Raw genomic sequence first — 27,081 nt, 5'->3', positions numbered from 1 at the left:
CCATTTTCAAAGAATGCCTGTTCTGTGCCCTTTGTAATCCTTTTGCCCTCTCTTCACCCACTACATGCCTTATGTAGTGTCTGGTTATATAGGGAAGGCTAGATAGACTTGAGTATGAGTATCTGCTTACTTAACCATATCTAGTATCCAGGCGCTTCTAGTCAGATTGAAATGGCTCTCCAATGATTGCATAGATTTCCCTTGGCAGATATTTGATCAGGGCAGAAAAGTTGGTGCGAACACATATATGTAAAGGAAGCTTTATGTATTTTCACGAGAGTTACACAGTAGACCTTTAAATTGTTCGATATGAACAGATTTAGCAATCTATAGTTCTTCAGCCTACCTTCCCTTCACCCTCATGTCTTGTCCCTCAGAGAGGCGTTTCCTGCCTGTCTGGCGAGTGTTCCTCTCTCTCGTCTGCTCTGGCCTTCGCTCTCATTAGCGCCTCCTGCAGAAGAGCTGCTGCCGCATGCGGTGAAGTGCTTCTCTTTAACGGCTCCCTCTCCCTCTGCCAGAACACAGAAGACGGTGCCAGCAGCTCGGCTGGAGCCGGGACCAGCGGGGGCGCCACCCCCTCCCCGGGCGGGGCCAGTGGGGGCCACCTGAGCGAGCCCCAGATGCGCCGGCCCCGGAGTCTCAGCTCCCCCACCGTCACCCTCTCCACTCCACTGGAGGTGAGGGCAGTCTCTCCCCTCCTCCTCCTCCTCCTCCTCCTCCTCATCCTCCCCGTTCCTTCGTCACTCTACCCCCCCATCTCCCCCACCGTCACCCTCTCCACTCCACTGGAGGTGAGGGCAGTCTCCCCCTCCTCCTCCTCCTCCGTTTCCCATCTCTCATCTAACTGATCTTGTCATGCCTTCTCTCCCTGTTTCCTTCTGCTCACATCAGGTTCTGCCATTCTGCTGTTGTGTCGTGTCCTGTTTTTCTTCCCTTGTAACAGTCCCAGTGTCCTCATCTCTATTTCTCCCTCTGTAGAGTCCATTCACTATGTTTGTGTGTGTCTTATCTCTACTTTGTCATTGGAGGCCACTTTGAGTACCACTACTACTTACCTGTAGTTCCACTGTCATCAAAAATGTCTTTCTGTTGTTGTTGATGCCATTTTTTGTGTGTGTACAAAGTGTGCTGTCATCAGGAGGAAAACCAGCAAATAAATGAAGGTGTATTAATGCTGTATTCACTGTCAGAAAAGTAGTAATCTACATTTAAGTCAACATGTTAAGACAACATGTCCTATGCCCTCACTCAAGCATATCCTTTCTGACATAGAGAAACCATAACAAACCGCCCGAGTTGTTTTTCCCCCCAGTGTTTTGGGGTAGGTAGACATGCCAGATACCCAGATTAACGTGTGGAAGCACTAAAAAAAAGTAGAATTTTCATAATATGTCCCCTTAAGGCAGCATGTCCTATGCCCTGACATAACGTTTAGCATTTTAATCTGTGATGTGCATTAGCATTAGCAGCAGCTTCTGCTAACTACCATTTAGACAGTTGTGCAGAACACTGGAGGAGACGGCATGATTGTGCTTTTGTAGCTGAGATCTTGTTTGCAATATTCAGGCAGCAGAGAGAGCTTATTTTTTAGACTGTATTGGTGAGAAGGTTTGGGGTGGTTTGTCCATGCAATGTGGCTGTTTGTATTGACGGAGGGAGTAGAGTTTGTGGTTAATGTGTAATGGACCGTGTGGATGTGATTAGTGCCCCCTGCGTTACCTGACCTGAATAGGTTAGGATCACATACCCGAGTTGATAATGCAGTCTACTCCTCAGTAGCTCTCTCTGTTTAACCTTCTGTTCAGTTGGACCTGGAGGTGTTTCTCTCGTCCCCCTGCCCTCACTATGGACTGGTATTCTCATTAAGTGATCTCTGGACATGCTGGCTGGATAATGTGCATTGGTTCTTCCCTGGTCATGAGAAGGGCATGACCTCTTGGGTGATGTTGCATCATGGTGATGAAGTCAGTTTAGCAGCTGTTGTGGATATCAAGTTAGATGCACTCATCACTTATGTGTGTGTGTGTGTGTAAGTTTGTGTGTTTGTTGGTGTAGTGTCTGTGTGTGTGTGTGTGTGTGTGTTTTGTAGGTGTTGGTGTAGTGTGTGCGTGGGTGGTGTGTGTGTGTCTGTGTACACACTTGGTTGCTCGCTTAGGCAAATGTTTCTGGTGGCACTCATTCGCTCACGGTATCCAAAGCTTGCACAGTGGCTTTCTGGGAAGGTCTTACTCTTTTCTTTCCTAAGCGAAGGTCAAATAGCCCTAAACGAGGAACCTCAGGTCTTAATATTTGAATCACCACGCATGCTTTTCTTCTAATTCCGGGTATTTCACTCAGCATACTGTACTTCTTTTTCGTGAATATTTGTTCCTACTGTAGTAAGTTGCCTGTGTGAGCCTCAGTGTCTTGAGAACCCTGTGCCTTACTGTCTGCAGTAGACATGCCTGCTCACACACTCTGCAGGAAGGCCCAGACAGACAGACAGGCAGGCGGGCTTAGGTGCTGGTCTGAGCACTGGGTGTCTGATTGGTAATGAGCGTGGGCAGTGCCATTCAATCTCTTTGCCACACAGTACCGATTGTCATCACAACCATTAAGCCTAATTAACGCGATCGGGTGAATGTCAAAACATGTGTGGCAGTAATGAGGGTCTTCCAGTGAGTTAGACAAGGAATCAGGTGTTGCCATACCAACATTGCTTTTTTTTGTGGCTTGCCATTCAAGTTGGGTTGAGTTCCTATGTGAAATGATGTATGGCTGTTTATGTTATAGATTGAATGCTAAAATGTGAAACATGTTTCCGTTCAATATTTAGGCAGCTCGGAAATAATGTAAGGGTCACACAAATGCACCCATATCTACATGAAATGAGTTAATTACGGAAATCTCTGTATTAAGTGTCTTTAAAAAGTCCAAATGCAGTTCTGATGAAGTGGAGAAACGTCTTTGAAGTTTCTTCAATATTCAGAGGCCCCCCAAGGCAGTCCTAAAGAGGAAAGAATGGCCCTTCCAGCGCCGCAATCCTCAAGGCCACTCAAGCGATTACACAGCTGTGAAGGGACGGAAACAACTGATAACCCTGCTGTTGTATTTTTAACTTTTGGAAGAGGCAGCGTGTGTCCGTCTTGAGAGAGCACACCTCTTACCTTAGTAATTAAAGAATGGGAAGAGAGAGAGAGAGAGCGTGTGTGTGCCAGAGAAAGGCAGAGAGATGGTTGGGGTGCATACAGGTGAAATCCCCTCTGGTAATTACATTTGGCTCAGGATTAAAAAACAAGTTTTCCAAAGTTCACTGCTAAAAGTTTTATGTAACACTCCTGATGTACAGTAATTGTCATGAGATTTCACTCTCTATGAGGCCATCGGGAAACTTAAGAAGTGAATGTTCATCCTTCAGAAGCTAACTTTCCTGTACCTATAAACGTTCTTTTTCCCAGGGGGCCAATAACATTCAGGTACGTCGAGCTGTGAAGGACACCGTGTCCAATCCCCAGACGCCACAGGCCTCCCCCTTCAGCTCCCCCAAGTCTACGCCCAAGACTCCCCAGAGCTTCCTACCACCCGGCTGGGAGATGAGGATCGCCCCCAATGGACGGCCGTTCTTCATTGATCACAACAGCAGGGTCACCACCTGGGTAAGGCTCTATCTGTCCGTTCATCCCAAACACCACAGCACTTCCCCTTGAGCGTTACCTTACAGCCCCTTCATGTCTCTGGAGCCACACATTCTTCCCAGCACTGTCCGTACTCCATTTCCTCGCTGTCCTCACCATATTCAGAACCCCCACAACAATGGCTGGAATGTTCATGTCCTAAACAGATATGCACAACTGTTAACTGTTCCTTTTGTGAATTAGATATAAACATGTTTACTAAATGACAACAAGAGTGAAGGCTGTGGAATTCATCATCAACTCCAGCAGTCTGAGAAAGGCAAATAAGAATCATTAAAGTCAGGACTTTGAAATCCTCAATACATTGCATTCTTCTTCCTCAAGATGTGTGAGAATATTGACATAATCTCGTGGATGTTTTTTTAGTTTGGGCTGCCTGTGCGCTGTTTTTTGGGAAGTTGCTTTGGGTGTGTTGTTATGCTGTTTGTGGAGATTGCTTGTGTTTTGATGTCCGTTGGATAAGTGAGGTTCCCACGCTGGTCCGCCTGCATGAGCCGCAGGCAGCTGGCAGCTGATGGAGGAGTCGATCTGCTGAGCTGGCAAGATCTCTGAAAACAGCTCTTTGGTGTCAGCGTGCCTTTAGACAGGTGGACAAGCTCTCAGCACAGCGCAGGGCAGCGCAGGGGAATCCCTGGGCCTTGGAGCAGTGGGGAATGTATTGTTGATGTATTTTAGTCCCTCACTGGCAGACTGGTACGTGTTCAGTGTTCTAAAGCGGGGGACATCTAGTAGGGTTTGGGATTCAATGAGACCGAATAGGTTTGACTTCTCCACATTCTGGTTTTGATTCTGGAACTAATCACACATTTTATACAAAGCCAACATCCCCCAACAAACAGTATCCTACAGCACAGCACCTTTATGAGCATCAGGGTTTAATGAGATGAAATGCTCCATGGACCTTTAGCTTAAATCCACAGCAGCAATTAGGAGAAAGAGGACAGGAAATCATTATTTATCCTATGTCATATCTCAGAAATGTCGTGAAGCGAACCTCCTAGATAGTGTGCCTTGATGTATCCCGCTGAAACTACAACTTGTGCGTTAGCCAGAATGGCTCTCCTTTTGTTTCAGCAGACCGGTAAGGAACCCGGTACCAAAATAAACCTATTTCTGCAATGATTAGGCTTCTTACTCCATTAGCTGCGTTGCTGATAGATCTCTTGTAGGATAATATGCTGTCTAGGCTGACTATTTTATAACGCATGTTGTTAATGCAATACTGATGACATTATCCAGCATCTGTAGGAAAACTATTCAGGAAATTTGTAAAGCATTATTGATTTGTTCAGGCCTATTGATTTTCTAATAGTATTTGGGTAAGACAGATTTTTCTTTTTGGCAAATGTAATCAGTAATAAGGTCAGGTGACCATTTTCATGGCGTGTTAAACACTTTTGTCAGTCATGCTGCAGTCCTGGTTATTGTGAAATACTCAACACGCATACAAACTAAACCGCAAACATTGATGACAGGCTAGTTTTAAAGTTAAAACTAACCTACAGATAAAATCACAAAAGATTTTCTGGCTTGTGTACGAAGTGGTTCTCCAAACAAAGAGAATGTTATATTTGTGTGTTTGTGCTAGAGTTGAAATGGCAAGTCTTAGCTTTTGAGGTGGAGTATTATTGACATTACCCATATTAGAAGACAGACTGGAACAGAAAGACTGGTACTGTAGAAGTGTGTAACGGCCAACGCCTACATGCTCACGTAAACACCTTTGGAGTGGAGTGTAGGTGGAGTGTGGTTCATGAAGCTGAAATATAGATGGTAATATTTCATATGGTTAGATTCTGACACCTGGTGTTTGGTATGGGTATCGCAGGCTCTGTCAATTCCCATGTGGTCGAATTCCATCAACACAAGAGTTGCTTTGTTTGCCTCTCTGTGTCTTTGTGGAAGCAGTATTGAGCAGAGTGCCATTTAATGACTAATGGAAACATAGATTTTTTCTAAGTATTGTTCAATTTGCAGTGCTATTGCTGCTACCCCTATTTCTCATTCGGGACCAAATAGTGTTGTGCTAGTTCTTCAGGATGAAAGGAGTTTGTTTACCAGGCTTTGACATGGTATATTGCCTTGCAAAAGTATTTAACCCCCCATGAACGTCATCACCATGATCACAATTACAAAAGACACTTAAACTAATTTTCCTGATCATTATTTTTATTGTGAACATATGTGGTCTAGTATATTTCCATATGCATTATACGTTATTTGTGCGCTAACATTCAAATAAACTACTTGTGTAAGTAGTTAAACCCCTTATTTTAGTATTTTGAGGTTATTTTGTCTTAAGAAATATACCACAGGTTAAATGTTCACAATCAAAATGCTGATTAGAGACACATGGGCAAGTATCTTTTCTAAATCAGAAAATTGTGATAACCTTCATAGGGGCGGAATACTTGTGCAAGCCACTGTATACATGCTATATACTATGTAGCTCCAGTTTATTTTGTTAAGTTGTCTATTCATGCCTAAAGCTTTTATGTAAATATGCATTTCTGAAGTATTTATCTGAGTAGGTATAACAGTGTTTCCCCTAGGTTTACAGCTTTGGGGGGGGGCACGGTGCGCGGCGCGGCCACCGACACAAACGCTTAAAGGAATCATGGTGTTCATGTGTTTCTTTTAATGACAGCAGTCAATATAACAACTGAACAATTATTTTAACTGTACATTGAACTAAACATCGGAACATGTCTTTTTATGACAATTATCCCCAAAGTGTGCAGCTTTTGTCACTGCAGTTTACCTTTTTGGCCTTCTGGAAGAAAATGTTTTGAGATATTTGCGGCCTAAAATTCCTGATTTCGCAGGAGCTTTTCCAAAAAGTTCCGATGAAAGTTTTTATTTGTAGGTGTTTTTTGCAATGAAATTGCCGAAAACAAGTGAAAGTTGGGATATAAAGTTGCGAATTGTCCTCTTTGTAATTATAATTGAATTATTTGTTGAAAAATAACAAAAGATTACCAGGACTACAAAAATGTAGCAGAATAGGCTTTACTTATCCACAACGAAGTGCACATGTTGGCATTACAAAAGGACCATCAGTAAGACTGAATAAAATCTTATGAATGTCTCAGCCTTCATATGACGCAAAAAAAGTGATCTGTCTCTAACGTCCGGCCTGTGTTTCTGCCGTTCTCATTCTATGCTTTTCAATCAGTTTTGCTATCCTTGTTTATTTATTTTATCCGTATAGGTGTTAATGTTCAATTTCATATATTAATCTAAAGTCGTCCAATTTAAAGTCATCCATTCTTCAACACTAGCTGCTACCTTATCTTCAAACAGAAAGTAACGTTAAATCTCCATGGCAACAGCTCTTGAGGGTTTGGGAAATAATCAGATGTATTGCTTCCTTCATTATTCACAGCAAAATAAATAATGTTCATTACATGTCATAGATTTATTACCAGACTCTATGTAAAAAGGGCCACGCAGAACTCGCGGAAAATGATAAAAAATGGAAGCCAGATCTATTTCTGAATTTTCGGTGCGGACATGGGCGTACGTTCTGTTTCCACATCTGTTGTAGCCATTCTCATTAGGCCTCTTTCTCGACCCTACCTAGGAAAAGATCGCTGGATTCATGAACGCCTGGAAATGTGTTTTTTAAAGCTTAAGTGTCCGTAGCTGTGCACTGATTCTTAAGCCCAATTCTGTCCGCTGGTGGGAGCGTGCTCACCTGTGTGTGCGCGCACGTGTCTGTGTGTGTGTTTGTGCGCATCGTGGCGGAACTCCGCCATGCGTGATACTGAGAGCAGAGAATTGTAATCGCGCGACCATGTAGAGACAGAAATTACATGCCGTCGTGTAAATAAGATAAATAACATAAGGCTATTTATTTTGTTTAATAAAATAACAAGCTATAGACCTGTTCTATAGGAAAGGTAATCTTAAATGACTTCCGTTGTGACCTGGCGCTTTATAGAAAATAAAATTGAACAAAATTAACTTGACCTTCCAGGAGGGGCGGGGGGTGCCGTTGGGGGGGCGGGGCGCCCCCCTAATATAACGGTAGGGGAAACACTGTATAAACATGTCTGTATGAGTTCTGTTATCTTCTGTATCCCCTTGCCATTCATTTTTGTTTCTTTAGGTGATTTGAATCCTGGGATTGCTAACTGAATATTATTATATTTAAGGCCTCAAGGCAACAGGGAGCTTTTGTTGGTAAACCCCTCTTCCCTTTCCCTCTCCCACTCAGCCACTTACTCCAGGTTTGTTTCCGCCTCCTTTCAGGAGGACCCACGCCTGAAATACCCCATCCACATGAGGACAAAAGCATCCCTGGACCCTGGTGACCTTGGCCCGCTTCCAGTGAGTAGGAAAAGACAACCACATTTCCCACACAATTTGCTCAAGACCTGGTCTATTGCCACTGTCTGCCATACCCTATGGGACAGGGTAGCCTTTCATCCAGTATTGCAGACTGCACCTTTAATGGTCTGGCACAGAGGGCTACACCATAAGGATCTATGCAGGAGACTATTACCAATGAATTTGAGGTCTTACATATGTGCAGAAAAGTTACCTGAAGAGGCTGAGCTACTATACTTTTATACAAGTGTGTGTTTGTGTGATCGAGTTTTCTTCTGGGGGTGGGATGTAATATATCTATCTATCTATCTTTAGTGTGTGTGTGTGTGTGTGTGTGTGACAAGAAATCACATTATCACTGTAATGTCTAGGGTTGTGATTTCCACCCACAGAGCAGAAAGCTGGGGCCATTTTCTTCATGTCCAGAGTGACTAAGCAAATTATGGCTTGTTGTTTGTGGGTTTGGTTCCATTCATTCCACACTAATGGGGTCTTAAGTGCCATATCTCAACCATTCCTGATTTCAGGGGGATCATTTGCACTTGGGTGTTTCCTGTCTCTGGAGGCTATATTTACATCCAGTTTGTCATCTGTAGTATAGCTTAAGAATCCAGCCAGTCACAGACGTTGCTATGATCCCATGCTGAATGCATATGAGCCTGCATTGGAGCACCAGTGCTCTACAGTTATGAGAGAGGATGTCTGCTCAAACTCTGCTGTTTTCTTCCCAGTTTTTCAAAATGTGTTTTTTCTTTTCTTTTTTCATCTTTGGTCTTTTTCAAAGCACTTTTTTAAGCCACACAGAAATGTAACAATGTAAGACCAGGGGCATGCTAGCAGACATGGACAGGCAATGAAATCCGTTAGCGTCGCAGAGAAGAAGCTGACATAAAGACAAGCAGTTCACCAAACAGATTAAATCACATTGAACTCGAGCAGTATACTGATATTTTAGGATGACACTTTTAAATGATCTTCACTTTCAAAGCAGCAGTCTCTCACGGTCAGGTGGTGTTTCTTTTATTATTTTTGTATGTATGTATGTATGTATGTGTGTGTGTGTGTGTGTGTGTGTGTGTGTGTGTGTGTGTGTGTGTGTGTGTGTGTGTGTTTGCTTTTTCTCTGTTCTCTCCGTGGCGTGTGGGACGGCGGTTTGACCCGCTGCGTGGCGCGGGGTGGCGTTTGGCCGGTAGAATCTTCCAGAGGAGGTTGGTGCTGGTTTGCAAGCTCAGCCTCCCTCTGCCTGCTCTCTCTCTCTTTCTTTCTTTCTTTCTTTCTTTCTTTCTTTCTCTCTTTCTTTCTTTCTTTCTCTCTCTCTCTCTCTCTCTCTCTCTCTCTCTCTCTCTCCGACTGCTTGCAGACCGGACTCTCATAACTGGCATGGTTCTGACTCTGTCCCCATCAGCTCCCCACTCCCTCACCCCTCCCCTCAATCGTGCTCCGTCCCTGCTTGTCATTGGCCCAGCTCCCTGGCCCCCTCCATCACCCCCTCCACCCACCACACATCTCCATTCTGCTCCATCCATTCCTCAGCTCCAGTTGAGCCTGGAATCTTCCCTTGATTGCGACTGCACCGCGTGCCGTGCCCCCAAACCACTCCCCCACCCCACACACACACACACCCTAGTCCCTGTCAGTAGTGGGGACGTGTGTCATCTCCTGGGAGACTGCGGCCCGTGTGTTTGTGATGTGACACACTGGGTGGCTCTGGTGTTTTGTGTTTGGTCAGGTCAGGTCAGGTCAGGTCAGGGCCCCAACTGGCCCTCTGAGCTGGGGGCTCAGCCTGAGGCGGGTGGATATGTGCCGTGCAGCATGCCAGGGCAGCGGCTAGGCCAGATTCCACCCCTACCGACGGGGCCGTGGCAGCGGGCAGCCTCTCTCCCTGGCTGCAGCGGGGATGGGTAGGAGGTAGAGAGAGAGTGAGGGAGAGATAGGGGTGATAAAAGGAGAGATGGGGTGTAGGGGGAAAACTTGTGTGCTTGTGGTTTTGCATGTGAGTGGAATTTTGTTGTCTTCCCCTTTACATATCAAATTAAGTATTTATTGCTGTTGTGTGTGTTGTGTATATTCTCTCTCTCTCTCTCTCTCTCTCTCTCTCCCTCTCCCTCTCTCTTGGACTGTGTGTGTGTGTTTTGTATTTGAGAGGTGCCACTGCTGACACTCTTCTCTCTGCTCTGTAGCCTGGCTGGGAGGAGCGTGTGCATGCTGATGGAAGAACCTTCTACATCGACCACAGTAAGAACACCAACTTCTCCTTCTTCTTCATGCACCGTCACCCTGGAGATCAGATGCTTTTTAATCCTCCTCTTCCATCCCTCTCATTGAGTTCCCCCTTCCCCTTCCCTTCCCTGAGCCCTCTCCAGTGCTGGTGTATGCCTCTCTCTCTCGCACTCATTCTCTCAGCCTTCAGTCCTCGTGTGACATATTTAAAAGCGGTTTGACGTTAGAGAGCGAGAAGGAGGGAACATAAGGGGAAGGATTAAGAGAGTTTGAGCAGAACAGGAGCCTCAAACAGAGAGGCGAGTGAGGACGTAACTTTAGAATGTGATACTTGAGAGACAGAGAAGGGAGAAGGGGACACTCCATGGAAGAGCCTGAGTCAGGTGCATCTCATTGGCAGGGCAGAATCAATAGCTAAGGGCTTGTGGGAATGGGAATGGGTTTGAGCGATCAGGTTTCACAGCATCTATTATTAAAGGCTGACATGGGAAGAGGTGCTGTCACTTACGCCGACATGTGTCAAACTACATGACCCATCTTTATACCAGTCAATATACCTGTTGGACTAACTACTCTGTGTGTGTGTGTGTGTGTGTGTGTGTGTGTGTGTGTGTGTGTGTGTGTGTGTGTGTGTGTGTGTGTGTGTGTGTGTGTGTGTGTGTGTGTGTGTGTGTGTGAGCGAGCGTGTGCCTGTGTTGAAGTGCTAAGCTGTGAGACTGTGTGAGAGTGTTCTGTTATGGGCTGTCATATGTAATCCTCTCTCCTTCCAGACACCAGAAATACGCAGTGGGAGGACCCTCGGCTCCAGAGCCCTGCCATCACAGGCCCTGTGAGTTTCAGGAACCTCTAAACCTTTAGCTGAGTGGAATTGTCGTACATAGTCCAGAAATGTCTGTTTCTATTCTATGACGCAATCTCAGATGAGTTTCACTCACTATCTGACATTTCCCATAATGCTCTTCTCCCAGGCTGTGCCATACTCAAGGGAGTTCAAACAGAAATACGATTACTTCAGAAAGAAGTTAAAGAAACCGGTAAGACCCGTGCTTTTTACACGACTTGAGCCGTGGGGCTTCGTATGAACCTCTCGCTGTCAGTGTTCTTGTATTTCTTAACACTGTGATTTCATCTCTGTTCAAGAAGTGTGAAAATTCACACGTTTGGCATGCATTGCTAAGCAGCTGGCCGCACACTGCGTAGTTATAGCCAATTCCATTCGTTTTCTACTGTTTTATTTCTTCTAGTCTTTCTATCATGTTCTCTTGTTTTACATATTTTACTTTTTTTTTTTCTTTTAAAAATCCCTTCTGTCTGCTTTTCCCTCTTACCACACAAACCTGTTCCACTCTCTCTGTTTCTCTCCCATTCCCAATTTGTATTCAGGCGGATATCCCCAACCGCTTTGAGATGAAGCTCCACAGAAACAACATCTTCGAGGAGTCGTATCGGCGCATCATGTCGCTGAAGCGACCGGACATCTTGAAGGCGCGCCTGTGGATAGAGTTTGAGTCTGAAAAGGGCCTGGACTATGGCGGTGTGGCCCGTGAGTGGTTCTTCCTGCTCTCCAAGGAGATGTTCAACCCCTACTACGGCCTCTTCGAGTATTCAGCCACGTGAGTGTTGTGTGCCAACTGCCCCATGTAGAGAAAGGTTGAATGTTTTGACCTTCTGAATTCATTTTGAAGATAGACCAAAACCATGTCATAGGAACAGAGGAAAACAAGTTGTAGCGACATCTTATGGCTGATTTTGTGTAAATAGCTTCTATATGCCATTATAGAGCCAACAAAATGTAATTAAGATTGGCCATTCACACAGGCATGTATCGGCTGCTGAATTATGATTGGTTGTTGGCAGCCATTTGTTGAACGAGCCAATTGGAACTTTAGGAGATGTGTGCAAATGTAGCCAACTATAAGCATACAAAATGTCATCATTTTAACTTAAGCAGTTCTTGAGATATTGAAATGTGTCAGTTGCAGCGCCCCCTATGGACTCATTTGGCTTTGAACAGTATCCACTAGGTGGCACCACTCTACAATTGAATTGTAATGAAGGTAATGCACTCCGGGAGGCCAGTTTGCCATCAAAATGTTTTGGCAAAGCGGTTTTCAAGCTGTTGCCCAAAAAGTGCTTAGAGCCTACCCCACTCCAGGGGCGCTAGCACCAAGGGACATTCACACCTAGGGACACAAACCTTACATTCTGTATCTGCCATGTGGGGCTACAACCATTCCAAGTTTCATGAATTACTGAAGTCTTAATTACTTAAGTCGTGTATGTTTTCGCCGACCATAAATAATAATAATAAAGCACCTATAATGGTGTTTTCTATGTCTTCCTGTAGCAAGCATACTGGACAAATGTATATTGGATTGATTACACAGCCATTGTTTTTTTTATCCTGATTCTTCTCTAATATCCAAGCAGCTCAGGCAAAGTGTTCTACAACAAAGTTTCTTTCATTGTAGTTCAGAGTAATGGACTCAGGAGAACTTAAAGAAAATAATTAAATAAAAACAGAACTTCCCTCACTGTGGGAAGTCTCAGCGTGACGCGGCCCCCCAAGCTGCGTCTTTCCGTCCATTCACTCTCTCTTTCCTGAAGCTGCAGGAACTGATCACAATGAGACTGCCAGGCCGTTTCCACACACCCACACTCACACACACACACCCCCACACTCACACACACACACACACACACCCACACTCACACACACACACACCCCCACACTCTCACACACACACACACACACACACACACATACACACACTCTCACACACACACACACACACACACACACACATGCGAGCATCACAATGAGACTGCCAGGCTGTTTCCACACACCCACACTCACACACACACACTCACACACACACACACACACACACACACACACACACACACAGACACACAGACACACACACATGCGATCATCACAATGAGACTGCCAGGCCGTTTCCACACACCCACACTCACACTCTCACACACACACACACACACACACACTCACACTCTCACACACACACACACTCACACTCTCACACACACACACACTCACACTCACACTCACACTCACACACATGCGAGCATCAGAATGAGACTCCCAGGCCGTTTCCACTGCGTCTCAGGGGTGCTGCTCATATATGGGTCTCAGACATTGCACCCCTCCGGCTTCTCTTCCTCCGCATGACTGATGGAGATGGATGTGGTACTTAGGTGATGGATGGATCCGAGAAAAACAGTGTGGAGTTTCCCACACGCTCTAAGTGTTCACTCTCTCTCTCTCTCTCTCTCTCTCTCTCTCTCTCTCTCTCTCTCTCTCTCTCTCTCTCTCTCTCTCTCTCTCTCTCTCTCTGGTGGCTGCACCCAGCTGAGCTCAGGCAGTCTGCTAGAGGGGCCCATCGAAACTGTAGTTAAAAGTGGTTTTGAAGAGCTTTCTTTGTCAGAATATATTGCCTAACACAACCAGTAGGCCATTCCCAAGGGTCAAGGGTCAAGGGTCACTACCTGTCCTCATGACTTACCAATGAAATGGATTTCTCCGTGGTCTCCGCTGGCTGTTGTCTGTCTGACTCATGTGTTTCCTGCTGTGTTTTCCAGGGATAACTACACCCTGCAGATCAACCCCAACTCAGGCCTCTGTAACGAGGACCACCTCTCATACTTCAAGTTCATTGGACGCGTGGCAGGCATGGCTGTGTACCATGGGAAGCTTTTAGACGGTATGCATTTTGGAATATTTCAAAGAGTTTCTATTTATTCCACACATATACTCAAATCTAATCTAATGTAATAAATCAATGCTTCTGTCATGATAAAGAGTTTCTATTTATTCCACACATATACTCAAATCTAATCTAATGTAATAAATCAATGCTTCTGTCATGATATTGAGTTTCTATTTATTCCACACATATACTCAAATCTAATCTAATGTAATAAATGAAATGCTTCTGTCATGATGTTGCCCCAGGCTTCTTCATCCGCCCCTTCTATAAGATGATGCTGGGGAAACAGATCACACTGAAGGATATGGAGTCTGTGGTAAGATGGCACAGCAGCTCAACATACTGTCTGACTCCTCTGTCATGTTTTGAAGCTTATGTTTTAATACTTGTGTATGTGGCATGGTGGCTCAATGACTGTGTCCCTGTGTGCACCTGTAGGATAGTGAGTACTACAACTCCCTCAAATGGATCCTGGAGAACGATCCCACTGAACTCGACTTGCGGTTTTGTATTGATGAAGACAACTTTGGCCAGGTACACACACACACACACACACACACACACACACACACACACACAGAATGCACCCTTGCTTGAACTTCATAGTGTACAAACAAAAACACGTACCAGTCAATAGTTTGGACACACCTTCTCATTCAATGGTTTTTCTTTGCTTTTATTATTTTCTACATTGTAGATTAACATATGAAATTATGTAGTAAACTAAATTAAACAAACCAGAATATGTTTTATATTTTAGATTCTTCCAAGTAGCCAGCTTTTCCTTTGATGACAGCTTTACAAACTCTTGGCATTCCCAGAGGTGCTGAGCACTTGTTGGCTGCTTTTCCTTCACTCTGCGGTCCAACTCATCCCAAACCATCTCAATTTGGGTTTAGGTCAGGTAATTGTGGAGGCCAGGTCATCTGATGCAGCACTCAATCACTCTCCTTTTTGGTCAAATAGCCATTACATAGCCTGGAGGTGTGTTTGGGTTCATTGTCCTGTTGAAAAACAAATGCTGGTCCCACTAAGCGCAAACCAGATGGGATGAAATGTCGCTGCCGAATGCTGTGGTAGCCATGCTGGTTAAGTGTGCCTCGAATTTATGAATAAATCACCAACAGTGTCACCAGCAGAGCACCCACACACCATCACACCTCCTCCTCCATGCTTCACAGTGGGAACCACATACGCAGAAACCATCCACTCACCTTCTCTGCGTCTCACAAAGACATGGCGGTTGGAACCAAAAATCTCAAATTTGTGCTCTGATCTGAGGTGCTGTTAAATGGCAGTTTCTGAGGCTGGTAACTTTTACCAAAAATGTATCCAACCCTACCTCTGCACAATAAAAACTGTTGGTCCCAAACACATTAAGAAGGCAAGACATTTCACAAATTAAGTCTTGACAAGGCACACCTACTACCTGACTACCTCATGAATCTGATTGAGAGAATGCTAAGAGTTTGCAAAGCTGTCATCAAAGCAAAAGGTGGCTACTTTGAAGAATCTAAAATATATTACATATTCTGGTTTGTTTAACACCTTTTTGTTTACTACATAATTCCATATGTGTTCTTCCATAGTTCTGATATCTTCAGTATTAATATACAGTATAGAACATAATAAAAATAAAGAAAAACCATTGAATGAGAATGTGTGTCCAGACTTTTGTCTGGTACTGTACACACACACACAGGCCCTTTCCACTAGCCCTTTAAACGAGAATATTTCAACTAACCCTTTCAAATTACATGTGTGATCCAGCTCTCTTAATCTCTTGTTATTTTGTCTTCCTGTAGACATACCAGGTTGACCTGAAACCCAATGGCTCAGATATGTTGGTCACAAATGACAACAAAAAGGAGTATATTGAGTGAGTAGACCAAGGCCAGAATTTCATAACATTAGAGTGAAGACATGCCCAGGCCTTATAACTTTATCTTTAGAGTGAAGACATGCCCAGGCCTTATAACTTTAGAGTGAAGACATGCCCAGGCCTTATAGCTTTATCTTTAGAGTGAAGACATGCCCAGGCCTTATAACATTAGAGTGAAGACATGCCCAGGCCTTATAGCTTTATCTTTAGAGTGAAGACATGCCCAGGCCTTATAACTTTAACTTTAGAGTGAAGACATGCCCAGGCCTTATAACTTTAACTTTAGAGTGAAGACATGCCCAGGCCTTATAACTTTAACTTTAGAGTGAAGACATGCCCAGGCCTTATAACTTTAACTTTAGAGTGAAGACATGCCCAGGCCTTATAACTTTAGAGTGAAGACATGCCCAGGCCTTATAGCTTTAACTTTAGAGTGAAGACATGCCCAGGCCTTATAGCTTTAACTTTAGAGTGAAGACATGCCCAGGCCTTATAACCTTAGAGTGAAGACATGCCCAGGCCTTATAGCTGGTTGCAGTGCATTCCTGCAGTGTTGCCACCATTTTTTTCTGTTATCATGGTTTTGTCAGTACGATACTTATAAAATGTTGTGTTGTTTCTGCTCTGTGTGTAGTCTTGTCATCCAGTGGAGGTTTGTGAACCGGGTGCAGAAACAGATGAATGCCTTTCTGGAGGTATTTACATCACTACCACTCACCTCAGGGGCACTCCTCTGTCTCACCACAAGGGGGCAGAATTCAATACATTTTGGAAAAATAACATACTTTAATCTCATCAGTGTAGCTTTTGTTTTAGGCCAGTACCACATTGTTAATTCATTTAACAGGCAAATATTATATAATATAAACATTTGGCAGAGCTATAAAAATGAATGCGTGTTCAATAGTAAAGGAAACATGATCTCTGTCTCTGTGTACCTGCACGTCATTTGGATCTGTTTTTGATGACCAATACTGTCTTTCTCACAGGGTTTCACTGAACTCATTATTATCGACCTTATCAAGATATTTGATGAGAATGAGCTAGAGGTAAGCACTAGCACCAGATGTATTGCTTTTTTTACACATTCTGAGGAGGTGTAGTGAGGACCAATCTTAGGTTTCTGTATATCTAGGTGTTCATGATTGTGTGTGTTTGTCTAGCTCCTGATGTGTGGTCTGGGTGATGTGGATGTGAATGACTGGAGGCAGCACACGGTCTACAAGAATGGCTACTGCCCCAACCATCCTGTCATTCAGTGGTTCTGGAAGGTAACTCCCCTATTTCTTTCTCTCTCTCTCTCTCTCTTTCTCTTTCTCTCTCTCTCTGTGTCTCTGTCTCTCTCTCTCTGTCGCTGTCTTTCTCTCTGTCTCTCTCTCTTTCTCTCAGTCTCTCTCTCTCTCTGTCCCTCTCTTTCTCTGTCTTTTTTACCCACATTCGCATAAGCCATGATTGTTTGGTTTGGCTTTTACACTTAAATCCCTCGAACTTCACTGGTACTTGTTATACGTGTTCCAGGGTTTGACATGAATTGCTGTATTGGTCAAGTGAAAACCTCTGGTGACTTCACTGATGGACAAGTGCACACTTTGAAGTTTGCAAATTGAAATATATAGTAATGTCAGTTTTGGGCTAGCATAACTGTTTGAGAGATTTCAGTGCGAACAAATGGCTATATAGGATGGACTGTGTAATATTTAATATCCAGCTTCAAAATGAATCTGCCTGGCAAAATATTTACATACTGCAGTAGCTAACCTTGTAAACCTAGTAAAGCTACAATTAGCCTTGTAGAAACTACTCACATTTTCTAGTTTTACCAAATGTATCACAAGCTTGCAGTATCTCACAGAAATGTGTAACAAACCACAACCAAACAGTTGTTTTTGTTTTTCATTCATCCCTGATGCCCTTTCAGTTGAATGACTCAGTAACACTCAAGAATGGAAGGAACTTTGCCCTTTATACTTGGCAAAATAACTCATAAGGTTTTTTCCCTCAGAAATGTAACATCAGATGAATAGAAGGATGTATATTTTTAGCACCTTGGTGATGTGACCGAGTAATTCATTTTGGAGAAAATACACCTGTACAGCCACATTACCGCTTGTAATTATCAGCAGAAACTTATAAAAATAATGTGTGTGTTTGTGTGTTGGGGGGTGGTGTGTGTCAGTGGCGCTGTGACCTGTGCCCCCCAGCAAGGGAGCCTGATTCAGATCAAAGTCTGTTTGGAGATACGCTGCTGTTTGCTCAGATGAAAGCTGTTGGAACAGAGCAGAAACTGCTTATCAGGAGCCTGATGCCCTGACACACACACACACACACACACACACACACACACACACACACACACACACACACACACACACACACACACACACACACACACACACACACACACACACACACACACACACACACACAGAGACACACACACACACACACACACACACACACACACACACAGAGAGAGACACACACACACACACACACACACACACACACACACACACACAGAGACAGACCAGTTGCTCTGCACACACATAAGGATGCACAAATAATATGAAATGCACGCATAGGAAACACTGATGTGCATGGGTTAGGGTTAGGGTCAATACATGTGTTGCATGTATAAAACACATACATGTACACAGACATATAACCACATTGTGTATACTGATGTTGTCAAAAACTGAAGGCACATTCTCGGTTACTGAAAGGCATAAATCAATTAACAACACAAAACAATGAAGGAGATTGTCAAAAAGCCTCTTATGTAGGCTACAGCATTTAGCTTTTTTTTTTTTAAATGCTCCAATCGGCAAACTGAAGCCCAACATCTTTGGACTGAGAATTGCCGTTCCCCTGCCTAAACATTTAGTAGACCTTCACCAATGTGTCTGTCCTTCTCTGTAACTCACCACAGTGAGGGTCCAAACCTATTCTTCGAGGCTCCATGTGTGGCTGTATTTCATGTGCCATTAAAAGTGTTCAGGTTTTTATTCCAATCAGTAGAAATAACAGCTATGTTTTGTCTCAGACAGCAATAGAGTAAATGTATTCATTTTTGACATCTCTCATTACACTTAAAGGACTTTTGTTTGAGTATTAATTTCTTATAGGACAGTCTGAAACTAGTGGTAAATGTAACATTTGTCTCAAAATGTGTCATTATCCTATCTCTTAGCCCCTAACAACCTCCTGATCATCCCACTGAAAGGCTGCAGGGATATCAGAGTTGTCCAGAACAAGTTAAAGCTAGCATGCGTCAACCTTCAGTTCTTCAGACTGCAGTGAACTCATTTTATTCTTGAGAACTGGACCACGTTCCAATGGTGCATTATGTGAATGTGCACGCCACTAGAACCCAAAGCGGTAAAATGGAATGTTCCATTGAACCTCGGCTTATTTACCTGTAAGCTATCAGGTAACAACTGGAACCTTATGTATTTGTTTGCATGACACACAAGGCTGCCTGTGAATCCACTTGGGGCTCCACATCTTCTTTCATCTGAGAGGTTGTACTCTACAGGCTAAATTAAATGACAGGTCATCATTAAAGAGTGAAGTCATTGTGGCAGAATGTTACTGATATTCCGACATTGGGAATGCATAGAAGCCATAGTTTTCCGCATTAGACGAAGCAAAAAGAAAATGCTGTTTACAGGGACATTTGCTACTGAGCTAGGGACCAAAGGGCTTTGCATTTGGCTGCAAAGGCACACAGAAAAGCATACACTGTTCAATGTCATGAGACCATAAGGCATAAGGCGACCAGAAGTACTAATAGTCCTGGCTGTGTGTGTGTTGTCATTTTAGGCTGTGCTTCTGATGGATGCGGAGAAGAGGATCCGTCTGCTACAGTTTGTCACTGGGACGTCCCGAGTGCCAATGAACGGCTTCGCTGAGCTCTATGGTAATAAAGAAACGTGCATGAACCCTCACTATACATATACTCCAATCATGCATGCCGCCATATACCCACACAAACTCCCACATACACAAAAAAAACAAATGTACTTCTGCACACAAGGATGGATACACAAAAGCACTCCAGTGTATGGGGGTGCTTGTCAGGGGATCATTCAGTTCTCTCTGTGACTCATTCAGTGGAGAACCCAGGAGATGGGTATTATTCAGCTCTTTTCTTTTTTTAAAGGGGTTTGGAAATGTGATATTAAAGTGTGTGGCTGAGTGTGTCCGTGTGTGAGCTTGATTTGACTCGTTTGCACTCATGACATGTTTTATGTGATTGATTGGACTTTTTTTTTCCTTTCAGGTTCCAATGGGCCCCAGCTCTTCACCATAGAGATGTGGGGGACGCCTGATAAGCTGCCCCGAGCGCACACCTGGTATGTACTTAGCCTTCCTGTGTGGGACTCGTGTGGACCACATTTAAAAATATATTTAAGTGACTTCAGGTAGATCGCTAAAACTGTCTGCTGTCTCAGTTGAATTGTTTTGCAATGAGTTGAGTGCTGACACTTAGGATGGTCAAAACTAAGTGTACTTTGCATTTGTGTTTTAGCTTCAATCGACTGGACCTGCCTGCCTACGACACGTTTGAAGACTTAAGAGAGAAGCTGCTGATGGCTGTCGAGAATGCCCAGGGCTTTGAGGGAGTGGACTAAAGAGAGAGAGAGAGATCAGAACTGCCTGGCAATGCAACTACAGACAAAGCACTACTCTCTCACACACACACACACACACACACAAAGATACACACACACACACTCACACACACACACAGATACACACACATAAAGCTGCCATTTTGCCACTGAGCCCTAGTGGCCCACAGGTGTAGCTGCGCAGACGCAGACGCAGACGCAGACGTGCACGTTTATGCATGCAGCGGGCTGCAGCCCAACCCTGAGACTGCTCATAGCCCAGCAGTCAAGCAAAAGAGCAGGGCCCTTTATGCTGGAGTCGGTGTCTGTGTCTGTCTGTCTGTCTGTCTGCCTGTCTGGGGGGGCTGAGGCAGGGCAGGGCAGGCAGGAGCAGAGGCCCCTTCTCCATCTCGTTAGACACGAGTCTCCGGTGCATTTCTACTCTTCTCTTCTGCTGGAAACGGGCACGGCCCTGAGTTTTTGCATTATTTTAATAAAAAAACAAACAAATAAAAAAAAACAACAACAAAAAAGCAAACACTAAGACAACCTTGCAACTATGACTTTAGCAGGTCTCACACTACCATATTACCTTAGCAACACAAGCCAAGCACTGATGATGACATGATGACCGATGATCAGAGTCCACTCTCTCCTCCCCAACATGCCACGCTGTCCTGCCTCCTGGCTTTTTAATTCTCCTTTTGCAACAAAAAAAAGCTATGAAGCAACAGGATGTTCATAATCATTTTTATTGGATTTTTATCATCCTTGTGGTTACTCTTAGGGAATACTCAGATGTGATATTTCTACCAATCTGATGGTTTGCCCCCTTAGGCTATGTTATCTGTAGGCATGAATCAAGCCAACAGTGAAAAATCATCCATATGGATTGCGAGCAAGCCTCAATTTACACATTTATCATAGTGCTATGAAACTGGCATGAACATGTTACTTGTGTTTGCTATGATTACATAGTAATTGTTCTGTTTTTCTCCTGCTGAGATGTACAAGAAGGGCTGTGGTGAAAATATAAGACATGTACATTAGTTTGGGTTGGAGAAGGTGGGGACATCACAGCAGATATACATATTATTATTATTATTATTATTACTATTAATATGAAGATTATGCTTATCCATGTCCATAATGCTGTAAATTAATTTCTTAACAATTCTTTCTCATATGTATGTATTACATCAGATGGAAGTATTAATGAACACATGAACGATTGAAGCTGTGCAAGATGTGATGTTGAAAGCCACAGGCTTTTTGTCTTTGTTTTATTCTCTCTCTCTCTCTCTCTCTCTGTCTGTCGATGCTTCTTTCTCTCACACACACCACTAAACCAAAAGGGCACTTTATTGATCCCATTCTTGATCATATCGGCTGTCCTGCGTCTTATATTAACTTGAATGTGATTTTGTTTGTTTGTTGATTTCTGCTCTTGAAAGCACTCAATTACCTGGTGCAATACCTTATGTCTACATCTGACTGCTGCTAACGTTTTAACACACAGTCATGGCAACCCAGACCTGGGTCTCCCATTTTCTAGATTCTTCCTTCAGCCACTCACTAAACATAAATGTGGCCTAATAAATTAATGGTATTATTTATCTGTCCTCCTTTTTTTTTCTTTCTTTCTTTCTGTGTCATTTTTAAATGGGGTTCTTTTTTATGAATGGGGGAATTATCACTTTGTTTAATTCCACATCACCACAAGCTCATGCATTTCATATTACTTGGAACAAATTAAAGTGAGACATTGAACTCCGTAAGGAATGGTGTGGTGTGATTCTTTTGTGTGCCTCGCGTCTGGTCTCTGTGGTCAGCAACCCTGCCAAGACGGGAGTTTATTGCCACACCTGTCGGCAGTGGATCGGCATTGTGGAACCTGAATGGGCAAAAGCTTAACACACATTTTCTCTGTCGTAACATCATAACCTAACATTGAGATATCATGAGTGCCAGCAGCAGTAGCATTGCTGATCCGATGTATGTCAGCAAAATTATGAGAAATGAGTCTTATGTGTATATATATTAAACGCTTTTATACCAAATATATTCTTTTTTTGATTGGCTGCCTGGTGTCTGATATTTCTCCACTTGGCGTTGTAGAAATCTTTGCCTCCGCCTTATTCAATATGTTCATATACTGTGACACCTCTGGCCGTTACCCCTTACTTATATCTCATTCACTTATGTATGTCATGTAACCTTTGTGTTGAATACTTTTAATACTCTTGTAAAACCTTAATACATTTAATACTCTTGTCAAACCTTTATACTTGGCCACAGAGTGTATGATTAGCTCACTGCAGGACCATGCAAGAGGTCACGATTGATATGAAAGCTAGAGTAGCATGTGTGAAGGTGTCCAACCCTAACTTGGAGTTCTTCTATTCTCAAACTGGTTCTAAGGTTGGAGGGCAGCATTAACTCATTTCAGCTTGACAGAAAGCTCAGAATAGATCTATTAAAAACAAATACTTGTGTCCACAGGTATGTTTAGGTATGTTAAATATGTAATAAACTATTTGGAGATAAATTCAAACTCCTGTTTCATTGTATTGTAGAATAGTACACTGCTCTCATTAACACTTAGTTTGGGACATGAATAGGAGTATAATATTGTTTGTTAGGCATAAATGGCATTAATGTTAAGCATTTTTTTAACCAAGAAATACTATCCTAATCATAAAAAAACCCTTCCACAGAACACAGATGTTTTTTTCACGGTCAGTATCCTGTAAGAATGGTCATTTTTTAATATGAGGGTGATCAATTTATTTGCCTTCTCTGTAAATTTCCATAAACTTTTGCAAAAAGAAAACGACCAACCACACACACATACGTATTAACACAGCATTAAAATGACAACATGGTTTTGATAAATGTTCTGAGTTTGATCAAATCTGAGTTTGATAGATACAAGCAATGGTGAGAGGCTGCCTTCGGACAATGACCTCAAAACCAACTTGACAGCGGAGAATAATGGGTGATCTTACATAGAATGAGCCAGTAGTGATTATATGAATTACATCTTTGTAGCCTGATACTAGTGGATCCAGTTCAGTGATGCAGTTTCACTTATATAGGACTTTTAATATGCTGCCTGCATAAAGAGAACAGTTGCTTTGCACATGTACGGTGAAGGAAACCCAGTTCATTCACACAGCCAATCTGACAGTTATCAGCTCCAAGGACGAGCAAATACGCACAGCCTATCCTGGTACACACTATCAAGCTCCCACAATTTGATCACAAACAAGCCCACAGCCAACCCCCCACTCCACCCCTGCAGCACCACACCACACTTGTAACATAAGGCTTTAGGATCAACACACATCAGTGCACATTTGTTGTCCTTTGTGTTGGCTAAGGTGTTTCTGTGAAATTAAACTTCCTGATAAAAGTGATTTGTGTAAAAGTGATTTTGAACTTTTAGCCTTGTGCTTTTCTCTCCTCCGTGACCTGTGGTCTGGTTTCGAGGTCTGCTGTCTGTGCTTTGACCTGAGAGAACCCCTGCCTGTACGCAAACATTAAACTAACATTCAAACAGAGATGAAGCACACAGTCTAATGCTGATCTTAAATATATACTTTTGCTGTGAAGCGCTTCTCTTATCATTCATTAACCTTTGACGTTGGTGCTCTAACCACACACCATTGCTGTTGAATAAATGTGTCCTCTCTGAATTTGAATGAGTGTTCCATTCGTATTTTGGCAAATGTCCCTCGTCTCCTCGAGGAAAAAGTAAATGAATGGGGGAGTGGGGCAAATGTGGCGATAAAGAGAAATGGAACAGAAATGGAGTTTCATCTTTACTGCACCATTCAGTAATTTCAACACCAATGCTTTACTGTTATTCCTGCCTTGTCATTGGGTCATTGTGATTGGCATATCCATTTGAAACATCAACTTCATGAATTAAACAGATTTTGCATCTAAGAATATTAATATAATATAATAATATCTATAAGATTTTTTGCTCAAGTATTTTAATGTATCAGTAAAAATACCCCATTTTTTTATCCGTCTTGTGTGATTCCCAGCAATGCTTTGCTTTACCTGCGTGTGCTTCCTGCCCCTTTTGAGGTACGTCACTCCAGATCAATACTTCCCTCGAGCTTATCACAGGAGGGAATTAGGTGTTTGTCCAAAGACTCCTCTTCGACTACATAAAGCAGGGGCAGGGGCAGCATGAGGACCAAAACACTTGTTAGGGAAGCTCTTTGGAATTGCGAGTGGGCTGAAGTTGATTGTGTGGCTGGTTTGAAGGGATCCCTCCTGTTTGTATGCTGTTGTATGTGTGACTGTGAATGCATGTAGAGGAGACACCTGCTGGGAGAGAGGAGGCCTGGAAGAGGAAGACAAATACGTGATCACCTCAGTAGCTATTTGGTGAGCATCCCAATGACAACCGTGATCACACATCACACATTGTCCTAATGTCTCTCTCTCTCTTTCTCTCTCTCTCTCTCTTTCGCTCTCTCATTCACTCTCTCTCTCTCTCTTTCTCTTTCTCCATCTGGTCTCTCCTCTCTAATTTGAATCACATAACAGCTCATATATTATGTGATATTTACTATACAGAGTTGTTAGTTGTAGAAGGAACTTCAATCATTAACTCAGAAGTAGTTTCTCAGAGAGGGACTCTATCACAGTGAACACAGCCGCATGGCCTGAGCAGCTGCAGGTTTCCCCAGGCGACTCTAGGTGCGAGTCCAGCGCTGCCACCTGGCCGGAGCTCAGTGATAGGGTGCTTTAGCCCCGTGACCAGCTCAAACCAGCTTGTTCTAGCTGTGTGAGTGTGTTTCCATTTGGTGGAAGAATCATCTTCCCCATCTACATATAGAAAGTAGGTAAGGTAGGAAGGGACTTTTCTGATTCTGGCTGAATTTACCTTGGTACCTTGGTTCTCTCTCTCTCTCTCTCTCTCTCTCTCTCTATCTCTCTCTTTCTCTCCCTTTTTACTATCTTTTCCCAGGGCCTGGCAAACATCGCTGTCCTCTAGAGCTTTGGAGTGTGACAATGGTGTTTGTGTCGCTTGCAGTCAAACGCCATCATCACACTAAATAGCTATAGAGAGAACAATCTCCAACAGCAAACAGCCAGTTACATGAGTGCAATGTCCTTGTGTGCATGCTAACATGTATAGCAACAGGTGGACCTTTAAGTTTCTGTGAAGCGCCTGACCTGAATGATCTCCTCCACTGGAAATAGCCCCAGTGAAAACAACAAGTCCACCTGGCCCACTCACTGGGTCAACATGCCTTACCCTGGTGAACAGAGAATAGCAGCCCCATATGAGAGGGTCTCTGACACCACTCTCTGACACCGGCTGTTCGTGTATTTGCATGTCTGCTGACCTATTTTCCTGTGTGCATCTGGGGGCGATTATTTGACAGATATGTGCGAAACACGACGAAACCTCCACCGCCGGCGTTACATGACCCACTCGTCAGACATGGTGGATGCCAGTAAGCACACAGATTGAGAGTCATTCAACCTGTTTAGAGGTCTCTGAGTATCACGGGCTCTGGTCTCACCACCAGTATCATACTGTGGCAAAGTTTGTGCTTTTTTTTTGGATTACTGTATGTTGGCCTTGATATTCAATAAAGTCTGAACTCATTGCACTGATAAAATGCTTCATTTTAATACATATTTCAGTTGGCAAACCACAATGCTTTTGACAGTAATGCAAACAAAGCGTGTGATTTCTGACTGCGCTGTGAAGACTTCTCCTGTACTCCAGGCTCCGTGTGGCCCCTCACATATTTACACCTCAAAGTCTCCCCTCCCCCACCCTCCCCACCCCCACCATAGCCATTCAGTCCCCACATGCACACACCGCACCTTGTCCTCATTCTCAAGCCAGTGACCATGTCTATGTCCATGGTAAACACCAAAACTTTCTCTCGGTCAAAAAGGAAGCTGACAACAGTAAAAAAAAAAAAGTGTTGAAGCACTGGTAGCCAGTTCTTCTCAGCTATGTACAGTTTGTATGAAAATGAACATTCAAAATAGAGGGTAGGTGATAACCTACGTCTCTTGTGAAGGGCGACATTCTACAGGAGGCAGGTAAACATAAAGACGAGGTCAAGTGGAAGGACCTTACACATTCAAATCTTTTCTTTTGGACTTCCCCTTTTGACACACAAGGATATTCTATTCTACAGAATACAAATTGCGTGTCTGAGCATTTGGTTGTGTAATTGCAAATGAAATATCCCTCTATTCCTGAAAATGTCAGATTTATGTAAAAGCGATTGCTACCAAACTGAGCATTTGTCTGCAGTCCACAAATGGTTTACAGGCAAGTCTAATGTCCATCCCGCAACTAGTTGCCATCTCAAAATAGGCCGTGCTTGCAGAAACAAGCGGTTCAACTGAATCAGAATATACAGCTTCTTAAATACAGTCACAAACAAACAAACACTATCTTTCCCTTCTTTCTTTAACCCTTGGTAAAAAGAACACCAAATGCAAAAACAAAATTCACTCATGTCATCACACAAGTATATTTCATCTTACACAAAAAATAATCATGTTATTTCATCTGTCAGTCTCAAATTGATTTCTTCTTGGTGGAAAAAAAACCATAATTTAAAAGAGAACAGAGA

General features: G+C 43.3%; 1 protein-coding gene across 18 annotated transcripts in view; it reads left to right on the top strand.

The window, feature by feature from the left end:
* nedd4l (NEDD4 like E3 ubiquitin protein ligase) overlaps positions 1-22,230 on the top strand; it is a 67,550-nt gene extending 45,320 nt beyond the window's left edge. For 12 of the 18 annotated variants that reach the window (XM_031577733.2, XM_031577734.2, XM_042709469.1 and 9 more), the window contains 18 exons: positions 519-677; positions 3,438-3,635; positions 7,929-8,006; positions 9,200-9,214; positions 10,187-10,241; positions 10,997-11,055; positions 11,195-11,260; positions 11,610-11,839; positions 13,830-13,951; positions 14,203-14,273; positions 14,396-14,491; positions 15,763-15,836; positions 16,474-16,534; positions 16,829-16,888; positions 17,003-17,110; positions 19,662-19,758; positions 20,122-20,194; positions 20,371-22,230. In XM_031577733.2, the coding sequence (XP_031433593.1) occupies positions 519-677; positions 3,438-3,635; positions 7,929-8,006; positions 9,200-9,214; positions 10,187-10,241; positions 10,997-11,055; positions 11,195-11,260; positions 11,610-11,839; positions 13,830-13,951; positions 14,203-14,273; positions 14,396-14,491; positions 15,763-15,836; positions 16,474-16,534; positions 16,829-16,888; positions 17,003-17,110; positions 19,662-19,758; positions 20,122-20,194; positions 20,371-20,473 (1,725 nt within the window). In that variant the 3' untranslated portion in view covers positions 20,474-22,230. The remainder of the gene's footprint in view (positions 1-518; positions 678-3,437; positions 3,636-7,928; positions 8,007-9,199; positions 9,215-10,186; positions 10,242-10,996; positions 11,056-11,194; positions 11,261-11,609; positions 11,840-13,829; positions 13,952-14,202; positions 14,274-14,395; positions 14,492-15,762; positions 15,837-16,473; positions 16,535-16,828; positions 16,889-17,002; positions 17,111-19,661; positions 19,759-20,121; positions 20,195-20,370) is intronic. The other 6 variants (XM_031577736.2, XM_031577725.2, XM_031577726.2 and 3 more) reach the window with 2 other exon arrangements.
* The last annotated feature ends 4,851 nt before the right edge of the window (positions 22,231-27,081 follow it).

The sequence above is a fragment of the Clupea harengus genome, chromosome 12 (assembly GCF_900700415.2).
Source record: "Clupea harengus chromosome 12, Ch_v2.0.2, whole genome shotgun sequence".
In the NCBI taxonomy this organism is placed as follows: Eukaryota; Metazoa; Chordata; class Actinopteri; order Clupeiformes; family Clupeidae; genus Clupea; species Clupea harengus.
This window is presented reverse-complemented; position numbering and strand designations above follow the sequence as displayed.